General features: G+C 37.4%; 1 protein-coding gene across 1 annotated transcript in view; it reads right to left on the reverse strand.

Annotated features, from left to right (window-relative positions):
* The window catches only part of LOC106461811 (X-linked retinitis pigmentosa GTPase regulator-like), a 150,846-nt gene that overhangs the window by 35,578 nt on the left and 99,421 nt on the right, over positions 1–15,847 (reverse strand). The window contains exons 14-15 of the mRNA XM_022388887.1: positions 10,328–10,439; positions 1,993–2,097 (exon numbers count right to left, since the gene is read on the reverse strand). Of these exons, the coding sequence (XP_022244595.1) occupies positions 1,993–2,097; positions 10,328–10,439 (217 nt within the window). The remainder of the gene's footprint in view (positions 1–1,992; positions 2,098–10,327; positions 10,440–15,847) is intronic.

Raw genomic sequence — 15,847 nt, forward strand, 5'->3', positions numbered from 1 at the left:
GTTTCCACAAGAAGGCTGCTCAGATTTTATGGTAAGTATTTGGTTACTAACGTGCCCTTATGTTTCCACAAGAGGGCTTCTCTATTTCATGGTACAGATTTTATTAATATAGTCTTATGTCTCCACAAGAGGGCTTCTCAGATGTAATGGTGCAGATTTTGTTACTAATATAAGCTTATGTCTCCACAAAAGGGCTTCTCAGATGTAATGGCGTAGATTTTGTTACTAATATAAGCTTATGTCTCCACAAGAGGGCTTCTCAGATGTAATGGTACAGATTTTTTTACTAATATAAGCTTATGTTTCCACAAGAGGGATTCTCAGATGTCAAGGTATGGATTCTGTTACTAATGTCAGCTTATACTTCCATGTTAAAGTTTACCCACATAATGCTTTTTTGAAAAGTATCAAAACAAGTCCAATGCTGAACTATTATGTTGTCAAAATATAAGAGTAAACCTTTCATAACTAACATAAATGTACCATAACAAAAAGAAAAACATTGATAAATGTTAAAAATCTTGAACAAGATCCTTCATTTAAAAATTTAGTTTTATTGGACAACATTTGTTTTTTATAAAAAACATCTTCTCATGATTTTTAGTATGAGATCAAGTGTGCTAAAATAATAGTGCTAATACAAAATAAACTTCAGCTCTTAACTCATGGCAAAACTATTAAAGTGAAATGCAAGACATAAAAATATTTTCTCACTAGTAATTAGTCATTTATATTACACTCATCATTTTGATACCACAATGTACAATATATTAACTTCTTTTATATAACAAGTTTTAAATTAATAAAATAAAATAAATTCAAATGAATCTGATGAGTGACTATGTGGAATTTGGAAAATAATATTAAAAGATTTGAACAACTTTATACACTGACTGGTTGAAGTTGATAATTAGGATACTGAACTTGACTTTAGGGACATTTTTTGAAATACTTAGAATCTCTTTAGGAAAGTATATTTATATTACCAACAAAAAATAATCAAAACGTTTTTGTATTCATATGACTGATTTGATGGCATATGATACAGTCACTAGACAAAAACTGATACTTGGGTGGGGAGCACAAGACTATCAGTAAGAAATGAGATAGCATTATATAAAACATTTTAATAATTCTACAACTATGTGTAAATGCAAATTGAGAGGCTCAGATAGCTTCAGTTTAAATCCCTTTCTAAGCTTCAACTTGAATTACTCCTTATCTGTTATTCAGTTTAAATTCTAAAAATATCTCAACAAATGAAGGATTAGAAACTACTTCTAGACCACAAATCAATGGTATTGTTACGTCTCCGTTCATTCGTTAATTTTCTGTAAATTCGTTCCGACGAAACTTTAGCGACACAAGTCCTTTCTTAAATAAAACTGGTTTATTCTTTCCGAATACAACTTTACAATACACTTAATTTCAACAGTCGCTCTATAACAAACGCTATAACTCACGTCTCAAGTGGCCAAAAATACTCTGTCCACATACATATTCACTGTCCCCGTCACGTTGTGACCGTCTTATATATACAAGACTAACACATATCTAGTAAACGCTAGGGCATTCATGAAGGAACAGGATATTTCTAAAAAGACGTGGTGTGATACTAGTCACGTGACCTCGCTGATGCAACAGTATAATTTTCTCCAGAATGAGGATTATTACTGGCTATATTCCCTAAATCATGTCTTTTGAAGTGCTATTGCTTAATGAAACATATTAAACATCCTTGGAGCCATGACAACACTCACCTTTGTAGTGGACTACATAATTTTTTTAGAAAACATCTTTTGGATAAGTTTAGCTGTTCTTAACATTCTTATTATCATTAGCCCTTGAGAAACTACACACCTATAAATGAGATTAAAAGTTTTCTGAACCTTTTACTCCATAAGCATAAGCAATGATCAATATTTTTACTCATGAAAATCTATTTTTCACTTTCTGAAAATGTGTTGCTAGCTTAATCAATGTGAATTTTACCTTTTAGACTTTCTTCAGTTAAAAACCCTTCATCACTGGATTTCTCTTTTGATAAGCCATTTTTTTTTCTGTGCAGACCGAAAAGTCTAGCAAACTTTGAAGTTCCTGCAGGTAAGAGGAAATAATATTTCTATAAGGAATCTGCAGTCTGTCTAAAGCTGTGGACAAATTACTTCTACCTCACATTCTCTTGTACAGTAGAGATAATTGATGAGGAAAAATCAGTGTTATAAACAAATCTTCATACACACAACAGAAGTACATAAGATCAAAATACTGATATTCTATGTTGCCTTAGAAAATATAAAAGAAGTCATCCACATACTGTTAGAAGGTAAGAATCATATTTTCAATATTACATATTATGCGAATTTCTTTTTTGTGGCACTTAATAAGAAGAAAATATTTTTAAGTAACATTTCAGGCTTTTAATGTGAGTAGTCATATTTGTATTAAGTAATTTATTTGGACCATACCACATTTTTTTATTTTTTTAATGCACAAGCTTTTGGCTCAATTAATTAAGCTTTCAACAGGTGCAAGATGTTTAATAAACAACAGGATCTAATAGAACAGTTTGATTCGCAAGTTGCCTAGCAACAACAAAAAAACAACAAGAATATGCCCCAAGTTTCTTTACAACAATAAGCCTGAAGCCTAATAAGCTAAAACAAAATAATGTTACAATGTGAAGAAACACAGCAAGCAATATTATTATTGTGGTTTGTTAACATAATGCTAGAAAGATAAAATCAACAGTAAGAATAAATAAATTAAGATAAAAAAAAAGGGTTATTTTTATAACAGTATTAGAGTCAACGTATGGTTTGATTTCTTTAATGAAAGGTACCCACCAAGTATGAAGAGGGAATCCATGATTTTGGTTAATGCCTGTAGGAGGACAACAATCATGGGCTACTATTGCAATGGCTTCTTTAATTTTTGGCAAACAATGACCCATGTTACAGGACATAAAATAAACTTTTCATTTCCTTTATGTCCTATAACATGGGTCATGGTTTGCCAAAAATAAACCTTTATTCTACATTAGCAAATTTTACAATTCATCCCCAACAAATAGTGTTTAACTTTCAATGCCAAGTAATTCAGAAAGAAACATTATATATTTAAAAGTAACACTACCCTAACTTACTATAAGCTCTGCTAACAAAAAACACATATGTCAACCATATATTTGACTACAGTTGTTTTTCTTCTTATTTGATTTAATTAACCCTTTACCATTTTCAAAACTATTTGAATCCATAACCAACTACTTATAATGAATGAAAATACGAAACATCTGCAGTCAACATGATTTAATTTACTCCTGTTAGGCCTATAAATCCTCTTAGCCTTACCAACTTAGGTGTTTTATCCCAAATGAATCAAAGTCAATGTCAGTTTCAGATGTTATAATTTTCCTATACTGAAAATATATTTCTGATAGGAACTTGTTTCCACTCACATAAATAGCTATTCTTATTCAGTGCTTTTTGCATGCCACAAGCCTTGAGCTCCCACATACCTTCCAATCAAATGGTTCAACTGTGTCTTGCATGTAAATCATCATGCAACAAATCCCCATCAATAGAAGTGCGACACAATCTCCTGATGCATGTGACTCCCTCTATTTAATTCTATCAAACTATCACATCAAGTTTTGACAGCAAATGGAAGCACCAGTTTTCAGTGGAGAGGAAGGGTGGGAAGTGTGAGAGGAGGTAAGTACCTATCGGAAATATATTTTCAGTATAAGAAAATTATAACTTCCAATACGGTACATTACCTCTTCTCACATAAATAGCTAGAAGCCCACACTAAATAGGTGTAGGGATTTGTGCGAGGGAGCATCTGAAGAACACCCTAAAAGAGTAGATCTTTGCATTAAAGTATCATATGTGGGAGACCACACCACTACTCTTTGCCCAGTGTGGAAAGAGGTGTCGCCAACATGGGCAGAAAATATGAGGAGCACATCCAAAAAGGAGAGAAGAATGCTTGGGTAGGGATCGAAACCATAATATATAGGAATATAAACCCCATATAGTACATTAATGTGGATGAAAGTAAAAGGATTTACCCCTAAATTGTACAGTGGCTAGGGCAAGGCAAGCCAACTGAGTCCAAAATCCAGCTGTCAGGAATCAGCATTCATGCAGGAGGAGGAGGATCATAATGTTGGTAAGTCAACTACAATTCAAAACTCAGTCACCAGGAACCAACATCCATGAGGGGGTAGAAAAGGGGATCATACTGCTGGCAAGTTAACTATAATCCAAAACCTAGCCACCAGGAATCAACATCCATGAGTGGAAAGAAATGAGGATCATACCACCAGCAAGTCAACTACAATCCAAAAACCAAGCCATCTGGTGGAGGTAGGAAAGAGGATCATACTGTCTTCACCTCAAGTTCAGAAGAACGGAGGGAACCTCGCACACACCAATCTGTGAATGGGACACGAGTGCAATGTGATACTCAACATACAGTCGGCATAATAAAAATGTCTCTGTAATGGCAACTAACCCACTCAAAACCATCCTAAAAGAACCCCCCCAAGAGGAATAACATCCTTGGTATATGAAAATCATCAAGAGATAGCGGAAAAGGAAGAACCGTATTAATGTGTAAGTTTCACTACCATGACCCACAGCATGGGTGGAGGGAATAAGAGTATAATTGAATGATGAACAGAGACACCTATAATACATGTGTGAGGACTTATGTTGATTGGTTCAGCTCTGAATCCCAGCCACTGGGATCCGACATCTATGTGGGGGTAGGATGAGAGGTCCCAACTGAAGGGGTGAACTGCAATTATAATGGCTCACTCCAAAGCTACAGAATCCCTTTGGATAAATCTGTACAGAGATGGAGCATCAGATTAGAGGAGATCTTGTCATCTACACCAGCAGAACACCATTTTTTGTATCGTATATCAATATCGCAATCAGGAGGATGCTTCCATGGTCCACCACCCCAGCGGCTTGGAACTGGAAAGTGTAAGGACTTCCATACTCCACTGGTAGAAAAAGGAGGGAGAAAATGCAGTGAAGAGTCCAGGGGAACATCAACACCAAAGACAGTGCAACGGGTGACCACAAAACCCTATTTTGAACAGCAGACCATACCTGATTTATTCAATCAAAGGCTTGGCAGGGATGGGCAGTAATCCCCTTTTGTTTTACCTGTGAAGTCCATGGGTAAGTACGGTCCGGAACTAGCATATTAACGAAGTAAATATATGCCGTGGAAAAACCTACAAGTAATCTTGTGGAACACTCCATCTCAACAGTGGGAATTTTATGGCCATATAAATTATGAATATACAGTCAACATGGCCTGACAGTGCGGATTTGACTATTTTAAGCATACCTGGTTAGGCACCAATCGACACAGAGTGGGATTTATACAGTATAAAAAAAAAGAAAGGGAAAAGCCAGGGAAAAATAAGAGGTATAGAAAAGATAACTTACCCAGTCACAGTCTCACTTAAGTCTGATGAATGGCTACAAGTGGAAGACTAACCTGACAATGAAGAAACATCGCACCAATGCAGATAGTGAGATATGAACGTATGTGGTGTAGTCCACATGCCCGAAGGAAGAATTTCCTAGAAGGGACAATGGAGATGACATGAAAGGGAAAGGTAAGGTGCCTGATCTGATGAAAAGACAACTGGAACAAATTATGGGAAGAAGAAGAAAAAGAAGAATAAGCCAATCAAATTCAAAGCAGAATCCAATGTGTCAGAGTGGAAGGAGAAAGGTCACGAACAGAGGATGTCTGCCAAAAAATGAACAGGTGGAAGCAGGCACCACAGAAGGAAGCCATGCAGGCAACATAATAGCAAAGAACACTTACAGGAAATAGAAACCTATCCTGATCTGATCGAGGATACAGGTGGGAAATGGAAGGGAAATCAGCAAGTAGGAGGAGGTACCCTCACGAGCTACCAAAGTTTTGGGAAGGAAAGACTGATCCAGATAAAGGATAATATATGTGGAATAATATAGAATACGTTAAATGTCAATGGCAAATAAAGCTGACTGACGGTGTCCACAGGCCCGTAGGAGAAGGGAATAAGTCTTAAGGGATAAATGAAAACTCGACCATGAGGACATAGGTTCAAACGGAGGCAAAATAAGGCAGTGAAAAACCACAATGACATTCCAATAATGGTGGACGATAAATCTGGAAGGAACATAACAGTATGGAATGGGTAGGAGTGGTAAAAACTTTATGGTACCCGGCAAAATGAAAAGTATGGGATAAGGCAGCCCGATAACCCACTATTGAAGAGACAGAAGATCTATGATCAAACAGCGATGTGAGTATATCTGCAAGACGAGAAATAGTGGGTCGAGCAGGGGAAAATCCTTGACCCAAAGACCAATGGGGTAAAACGTTCCACTTATGTTGATAAACATCCATAGAGGAAGGGCAAATGGAACAAGCTAAAAAAGAACGGACCTGATGTGACAAACCAGATTTCCTCACCAGAAACCAGATAAAAATCAGGCATGACAACAGAGGATATAAAGGGCCGGATGATGTGCTGGTGGCTGAGGGTGATGTAGAAGGAATGAAGTAAGAGAAAGAGGTAATAGAGAGGCAGACTGTAGCTGGAGCAGCCATGGAAACCACAGTTGTGCCAGCCAGTTAAGAGTAATTAAATCAGAAGGACTTGACATGGAGTGGCATGGATGATCAAAATCACCCTGGGAAGAAGATGTATGGGAGGAAAAACATACAGGTATTTGTTGGTCCAATCTTGACTGAAAGCACCTACAGCCAGAGAAAGTGGAGACCAAGACATAGGTAACTTGGTATTGAGGGATATGGCAAAGGCATCCAGGTGAGAAATACCCCACTGAAGGTATAGCCACTGGAAAACAAGAAGATTGAGAGACCACTACATCAGATAAACTTTGTCAGGACAGAAAAGATGATCTGCAACAAGATTGAATGCACCCGGAACATGGCATGCAAGGAGATGAATACCAAGCCTGTGAGCTCAAAAAAGGTTCAACCACAAAGGGAACAAGAATGGGTGCCACCTTGGTGAGTGATATAAGTCACCACTGTAGAATTGTCAGATTGGATCATGACCAAAATATTCCTGGCAAGATGAAGAAAATGATCCAAAGCACGACGTATGGCCAGAAACTCCAGGATGTTGATATGATAAGATCTTTCAGCTGGAGACCATTAACTAGAAGCTTCCTGCTGATCGACCCATACCCTCCATCCCTGAATGGAAGCATCCGTGAAGACATGGAAATCCGAACGGGGTGGGGAGGAAGTGAAACACCTGCCAATGTGTGAGCCCTGTCCAACCACTAATGCTGACATGAGAAGGAGGAAGACAAATAGGAGACTCTAATGGAACCTGCATCATATTGTACTGATCATGCTGAGCACACTGAAGAGACCTCATATGTGCTCGACCCAAGGAGATAAGAGCTTCCATAGCAGACCACATCCCCAAATGCGAGAGAACTTCATAAGCTGTAACAGAGGGAACAGTAAGGGCACGGAGAACTGAAAGCTCCATCGAATGAAGTCAAAGAGGAGAAGGTTGGGCCGACTGAGATGAGTGTTGAAAAAACACCCAAGTGTACAAGATATTGGGTAGGTATAAGGAATGACTTCTTCAATTGGATTAACCAACCCACATGAACTGTCTCCAGAAATAGTAGAAGAGCGTGATAGGTGGATTCCTGTTCGGAACGAGCTAACAGAAGCCAGTCATCCATGTAATGATGTAAGTGCAACCCTGAGCATGCAAATGTTGGGCAAAAGTCTTGATCACCTACAGTCCCCAGTTTTCTAGGGTACCACAAACAGCCTAGACTAAAAACCTGGAGAAGGATGAGTGACAGGTTTTATAGCATTCTGGGAGAGAATATCTTGTACTGCCTTTGACAGATGTTGACTAGTGGTTGGATCTCAAGGCAATGGAAAGGATATAGGTTCCTGAGAAAACAAAGGAGGGGAAAGAAAGTGGATGATAAGTCCCTCAGATAATACCTGAATAACCAACAGATCTGTGAAAAAAGTCACTAAAGGGGAACTAAATCGGTCAATCAAGTCTCCACTGGAATGGAGCTCACTGGGTAATCACCAGTACTGTTGGCAACACATCCATCTGCATTAAATAATATGATGAGAGGAGGAACCCCTGGAGGTAGGAAGGAGCAGGAGGAGAAACTGTAATAGGAGGTTGTCTAGGCTCTGAAGTAGACGAATGATCCACCAAAGAAAAAAGGGTCCTTTGTTGTCTCATCGATTTCAGAGTCACAGGAATATTACCAAAAACATACCACTGTAGAAAAGAGGCCATATGCAAGTCCCAGAGTTAAGTTGATGGTAAAATGATCCTTGGACAAAACAGCATCCCTCCCCAGGAGATCCCAACAACAGAGAAACCACATGTTTATGGAAAGAGCCAAAGAACACAAATGTGCTAACACAGAGGTAATCATGGAGATGCTATTCTTCAAAAAACCCTCAGGATCTTAGTTTGTTTGCTATGAATTTTGTGCAAAACTGCACGAGAGCTATCTGTGCTAGCCGTCCCTAATTTAGCAGTGTAAGACTAGAGGAAAGGCAGCTAGTCACCACCACCCACCGCTAACTCTTGGGCTACTCTTTTACCAACGAATACTGGGATTGACTGTTACATTATAATGCCCCCATGGCTGAAAGGGCAAGCATATTTGGTGTGACAAGGATTCGAACCCGTGACCTGCAGATTGCGAGTTGAGTGCCCTAACCACCTGGCCATGCTGGGCCTAGGATCTTGGTGGATCACCGGAAAGGAGGTGGATGGTAGACAAGCACTGTAGGAGATTCGATAGGGCAAGACAAAAGAGGGAAATATTGGGCATAGGATAAACAAACAGGATGATCAGGGTCTGCCATCCCACATGAGCAAAATCGATTCCAACTGTTGAGATCCGAGAAACGGACAGTCAGCCTGATGGTAGGCCAAAGCAAACTGATCCGAAGTCCATGGAGGACGAGGCATGCTAGCACCATTAATCATCTGAGAAACAAAATGCTCTGCACGAACCCTAATATCCGAGGAAGGGGGGAAAACCAAATACTGAGTGGCAGAGGTATCCGGTAACATGGAAGGAAGGGGATCATATAAATTGGGGAAATGGATAAAAGAGAAATCATGTCTAAAAATGCTATATTGGGCCTAGCTGATTCCGCAGTAGGGGTATAAGAAGACACAGAAAAATCAGGTGGTGGAAGAAGGATGTCAAAATCCTCATCGACCCAAACAGGTTCGGCATGTGCAGGAGGAATAGGGGCAACATGATGAGAAGCAGGGTAACTCACATAACAATCAATCTTACGGCAGATGAGAGCCAATGAGTCCATTGACAAATTACTCCTATTTTTAGCTTGTGTGAGTGTGCTACTAGAAGGTATGACCCCCGAAGTGGTAATTTGTACTTCAGAATTCACTGTGTAACAATGAATAATCAAACACAACCCTCTGATGAAAGAAATTTAAAACTGGGAAAAATAAGTTAGCAGAAAATTTGTTACCTTTGAATAAAAAACAAAACAACTCCACATTGGAATTAATATTAAAAAAATGCACTATGTTGAACAAAAAAAATACGATTGAATGGTACACAAAAAACGTCTTGACATGAGTACTGCCAAACAAGAAGCGAAAGAGGGAGTCACATGTGACAGGAGAGTGTGTCACACTCCTTTTGGTGCAAGTTGTCACATGATGATTTGCATGCAAGAAACTGTTGAACCATTTCATCATAAGGTATGTGAGAGCCTAAGGCTTGTGGCATGCGAAACAAATTTTGCATACAGAGGGCAGCACTGAACGAGAATAGCTATTTATGTGAGAGGAGGTAATGTACCGTATCAGAACTACTTTTTAAATTGTCATTAAATTTTAAATTTTTACTGATTTTTGTATGTTTATTTCACTGGATATATAAAATCAAAAACTTCACTTCTTATATATATGCATTACTGTTATAAACTGCTCATGTGGTCAATCATAGTACTCCAAGATCCTTATTATTCTAGAGAAATCTAATAGATGCTTTACCTATGCCATATCTTTACGATGTTCTATGAAACTATCTGTGTGAACTTCAAGAAGATATACTGTTAAATGTGTAACCAGTATTATAGATTTAAACACTTCTTTATTCATATACTCATATTCCAAGCTATTATGTGAATTTTTATCTAAGCATTTGGGCATACAATATTTTTCATTTAGCTCAAAAACAGCTTATAACAGACACTTAGACTTTATATACATTTGTATCAGGGTTATGACCTTTTTCTGAAGACTTAGTTGGTGATTTTAGCTCCTTATTATCGTCTGTAGCAGTTCTGTCACAAGCAGAGTCACTTTGCTTTGCTGAATTATCTCCATCACTTGTGTCAATCTAAAAGCAAACATTGATCTACAGTTAGAAACTCCACATCTATATATTACAAAAAACTTGATCTAACAAAAATTAATAGACACAATACAACGACAAATAAGTTGATAGCAGTTACATATTTCAAGTTTTCAAACTGCATTCAGATATTTTTAATCATTTTGCAACCAGTGGTGAAGGTAGCTAAGTGAATGGTATATATCCATAACAGTGAAACTGAAAAATATTTAAGTCATTAAACATGTAAAATTAAAAAAAGACTAATTTGTATTAAAAAACATAACAAAAGCTTTCCAATAATATAAATCACATCAAGAATAACTTCTAACCATTAGCAAGATAATTCACATCAAAAGTTTTATGAATGTTATGTTATCTCATTAAGATTTAGCTTCTCAATTCTAATGATAATGTTTATACCTGCCACAAAACAAAGGCCTTATAAAGGGTAAAAATGTTTGTTTTGTATTTCCAAACAAATTCATACGTTTTTCATTATTTTACTTCACTGCTAAGCCTAATTTGATGGCTAAAGTTTTTAGACATTTTCCTTTAAAAATACAGATAATCAATCAAATTCCATATACCCATATATATATTTAACCACATATACTCAGTTTATTTTTGTTTGGTCCAACACAACTTTGGCAAGAGGAATTCTCTATGCATTTTGATTTCAACTGACAAAACCATCCTACGAGTTTGCTTTTCAAGTGGATGATTAATTCAAATTCTTGTACTTTACAGCTTTTACAGGCATAACTTTCTGACAAGTGATAAAGTGGTGTTAGTTTTAACATTTTAGTTTTTGGGACAGTTGTTTCAGTCCTTTTCTAGGAAATACATCAATGTAGTAGAGGAACTTCACACAATTTTGTTTTGTGAAATAATTACTTAAAATCTAGGTAATAATTACAACTTCTGATCAGAGTAGCCTATGTACTTAAAATAAAATTCACAATCAACTTGGCCATCAGTTTTGCTAATTAAATAACTTTTCTTACATTTCTACTTATAAATATTAGAATGCATTGTTTCATCAGTTTGGTACCCTTGCTTTGAATGATATTTTTGGCTGCTATAGCTTTATACTGACAATTTCATGATATGATATTTAATGATATGGTTACTTCCTATGAATTCAGCAGATTTGTTGATACTAGCTTCAAGCTACTTCATGGTCAAAGTGAAAAGTTATGATCCATTCAGCATTATAAACTTAAGCTAATTGTTTACCGACTATGTAGCTCTTTTATAATCAAAATCAGTTTTGTTCAATTTTCATAGTTTCATGAAAGTAAAAACAATTTGCATACAAAACACGGGCCTTCTTATTACTTTAAAAATGTTGTCAAATGTGCACCTACTATCAGTGATACAGTGCTTAATAAAAAAGTGCCGGAACACATTTAACCGTGTAAGGTGAAATTCAGTTGAAGTAGTGGCTGTATGGCATTCTGGCTGGAAAAAAGTACAGGTATGCTGTACACATGCATTCCCTCCCCATTACACCTCAGTCTACTATATTAAGTTAGATTGTTTTATAATAGTAGCTATTCTTGTTTTTCAGCTACACATAAAAAACACCCAACCATGATGCTCCTATTATGAAAAAGATAATGTTTTCCTTACCTGAAAATGTATTTCTGATAGATACTTACTTTTCAGCATACAGTAGCTGTTTCTTGTAGTCTGCCATTGAGATTTTGCACATGCTACTAGCCTCAAACTATCTCCTACCTAAATTACTTGTTTTGACATGAACTGTGCTAGTACATGATTTAATCATCATAAAGCAATAGCCCTTCACCAACAGGAGGACAATACATCCTCCATTTGCAGTAGATCCTCATAAGCACATTCACTCAAAATTAACTTTATTCCTAGATGAGGCAGGAACAGTATGAACTAGTAATGGGAAAGAAGGGTGAGCAGGTGTTCATAGAAGTAAGTATCTATCAGAAACACATTTTCAGGTGAGGAAAATTTTTAATTTGGAAACAATCCACATACCTTTCTGCACACAGTGACTGCCTATGTGTCACAGAGATGGGTAGAAAAAAATAAAAGATTAATCGAGCTTTTGAACAGAACTGGGGGAGACCTGCACTAAAATGATATGAATACCCCTGCCCTACTTCCCACTGCATTTTGCTGCCAACTCAGACTCTCTCCAGATGGATCAAACAATGGGTGAGGAAATCTCCAAGTTGACCACCCCAGCAGGTAGGAACTGATAATGGTAAGGGCCTTCCCCTGCTCCACTCAAAGATCAGGAAGAGAATTTGCATTGAGGAGACTAAGGAGAGACACATGGACCTGATCAGGGCTAACCACTACAAAGGACTTCTACTGGAGAAAGTGCTATGAGTTACCACAAAACATATTTTGAAAAGCCTGCAAGTACAAGCCAGGGAAGTCAGCAGGCACTACCGCAGTGTAGGATTTTTTTTCCACAAAAGTTCATTGAAGGCATGGTCTGGAATGGACATACAGATATATATGCCACTGTAATGGTCTGGCAGTGGACACATAAGAACTAGGGCAGACGTGCTTAACACTTTCCTTTACTCATAACTTAATGTATATTTAGGGAAGCAAGTATCCCACGTGAGACAACACTAGCCACAAGATGGGTTCTGAGGTAGAGACTATTACTAAAAATGGGTAAAGAATGAATGAGGTTAAACCCTGTTAAAATTGGTGAGAAGGCTGAAAAATAGCAACTTGAGGGAGAAGAAGTTTAGATGGAGATGAAACTACCAGATGATGATGTGTCCAGTGGTTACCAAAAGAACTAGGCCAGAGTGAGGCAAGGGAAGAATCTGATGATATGCGATGTGATAAAGTCTGCAAGTGACATTACCTAGGAAAGAGCAGTCAAGCTGGATAAAGTGCCAAACCCAATCATTAAGATCAGTGGGCTACAGACCCTTGAATAAAGAAAGGTCACATAGCAAGAATAGTTGATTGTGGGCATCCCGAAAGGGAGTCATTTATATTGAGCAACATCATAATGTCTTTATAGAGCACAAAAGATGACCAAAGTTGGAATGATCACTGTGGACAGAATATGATGGAAAATAAATGGGTAAAAAGGACCTGTCACTCTCCAAAGCTGCCCATGCATAGAGATGGAAAGAGCAGCCAGGGAACTAAAAGGGGTAAGATTTGTGGAACAAAGTACAGGAGGCATATAAGGAATAAATATCAAAACAGCGATGACCTCAAGCCAAAAGGAGAAGAAAAGAGGCCTTCAAGGAAATTTGACAGAAGAAACAAGTGCCCTGGAATTCAAATGTGGTCTTGGTGAAAGTGTTAAGAACCACAAGGTCCCAATCAGGCAAATGTGCCAGATTAGGAAAAAGAAGAAGAAGAAAGAAGGACTAAAAGAAGGTAGAAGGAGTGACGAAGAAAAGACAGATGTTATATATATACACACATAACTGTTTCAGTTTCAGTTTAATATGAGAGTTATGAATTAGATATTTTATATAGTGCAGAAGTCATACTTAGTTACTTTTTAGAAGCAATATTTTATGGTAACTTTGTTTACATAACTGTTTACAAATCATACACTTTGTTGTTCAATTGTTATGAATTAGTGATTGTTTACAATAGAGAGATTACTGCATCATGTTGCTAGAACTTTCTGCGTTTCTCATTGGCTTGAGTGTTATTGCATCAGAATATCTAGTATTGTGTGGAATGTTCTAGATTACTGCATCATGTTGCTAGAGCTTTCTGCATTTCTCATTGGCTTGAGTATTATTGCATCAGAATATCTAGTATTGTGTGGAATGTTCTAGATTTCTGTCGAGGTATAAATACATGTCAAAAAATCGTTATTTAGTTCTAGTTTTAGACTGTGTAACCATGAGTTTAGCAATAAAGACTTTATAATGGCGATTTTTTAATATGAAATTATAACAGACTTGTCAGTTGTAGGGAGGCAGGCAGTGACTGATGGACCAGTGGTGATAAAAATGCCACTTACATTAAGGAACAGAGAGAGCGCAATAATATATCAAGTGGTACAAAAGAAGGGTAATGCAATATGAGAAATTACCTAATGAGAAAGGAATGGACATTCCCATGCATTAAGATGAAGGGACAACATTTTTGGATGATAGGGTAATGTAGGAGGTTGGAGAAAGAAGAACCTCAATGATGAAAGAAGATGTGCCTAAGATGCGAGTTAGTGCAAAAGGGGAAACCAAAACAGAGCTGGCCAATAATGTGCTACCAACAGAACTCAACAAGGAGTGTCGTGGAATATCACTAAGACATGTGGAAGAAGGCAGGTAGCAGGGAACACATAGAGGAAAGAAAATACTACAGCCAGAACGGGATCAGGGACCAAAAGAACTGAGATGATCAGTCACTCCAACACTCACAGACAAAATGGAGAAGGATGAACCTGAATGAGGTGTGAAGAGAGTAACACTCCAAAGAAGATCAGATACAGTTAGAGTCAGGAACAACCACGAAAAGAAGACCAGATATCCCAGACAAACAGCCCCTTCGGGGAGAAGGGATGTGGCTATAGAAGATGTCTATTAAGTAGAAGTAAAAAGTAGCCAAATGTCCAGAATAGAATGGAAATGAAGGCCAAGAACATGGATTTTGGGAGCAAAAGCACTCATGACCTGGCTGAAGACATATGGAGTAAAAGCCACAATAAAGAGTAGAGTTTGAAATATGTATATCATATCATAAAAGACAAACCAAAGGAACTATCATAAGGATGGGGCTATTGGAATGTGAAGAAACATATCTGAGACATGGACCATCTTTATCCAAAGTACAGGAGAAAATAACCCATTGAGAGGAAGAAACACCTTCATCTGAAACTGGACAATACTAAGAAGTGGTTCAGAGGAGAAGTATGATGAGGGGATGTCAGTTAAATGATTCAAAAGGACAATGAAGAAGTGGGTATAGTAACTCAGAGAGGGGCAAGCAACACACACTATGGCATTCAAGACCAAGAACTCTATTGTGTTGTTGAGAAAATATGTTTTCCAAAGTCATTTAACAAAGTTTAGAATTTTATTGGATAATCAACATGGTTTCACTAAGGGAAAATATTTTCTTACAAATCTTCTGAAATTCTTTGAAAAAGTTACTGCTTATGTAAATGAGGATAAAAGTGTAGATTTGTTGTATGTGGATTTTCAAAATGCATTGGACAAGGTGCCACATAAAATGCTCTATAGGTGTGAGAGATAAGTTAGCTAACTGGACAGAAGAGTGGCAGGATGGAAGAAAGCAGAGGGTTGTTATAAATGGAATTTAGTCCAAATAGATTAATGTCACAAGTGGGGTACCTCAGGGCTCAGGCTTAGGACCCTTGCTCTTTTTGATGTACATCAATGACATAGATGAAGGAATGGTCAATAAATTACTTA

This window comes from Limulus polyphemus, unplaced genomic scaffold (assembly GCF_000517525.1).
Source record: "Limulus polyphemus unplaced genomic scaffold, Limulus_polyphemus-2.1.2 Scaffold1036, whole genome shotgun sequence".
In the NCBI taxonomy this organism is placed as follows: domain Eukaryota; kingdom Metazoa; phylum Arthropoda; class Merostomata; order Xiphosura; family Limulidae; genus Limulus; species Limulus polyphemus.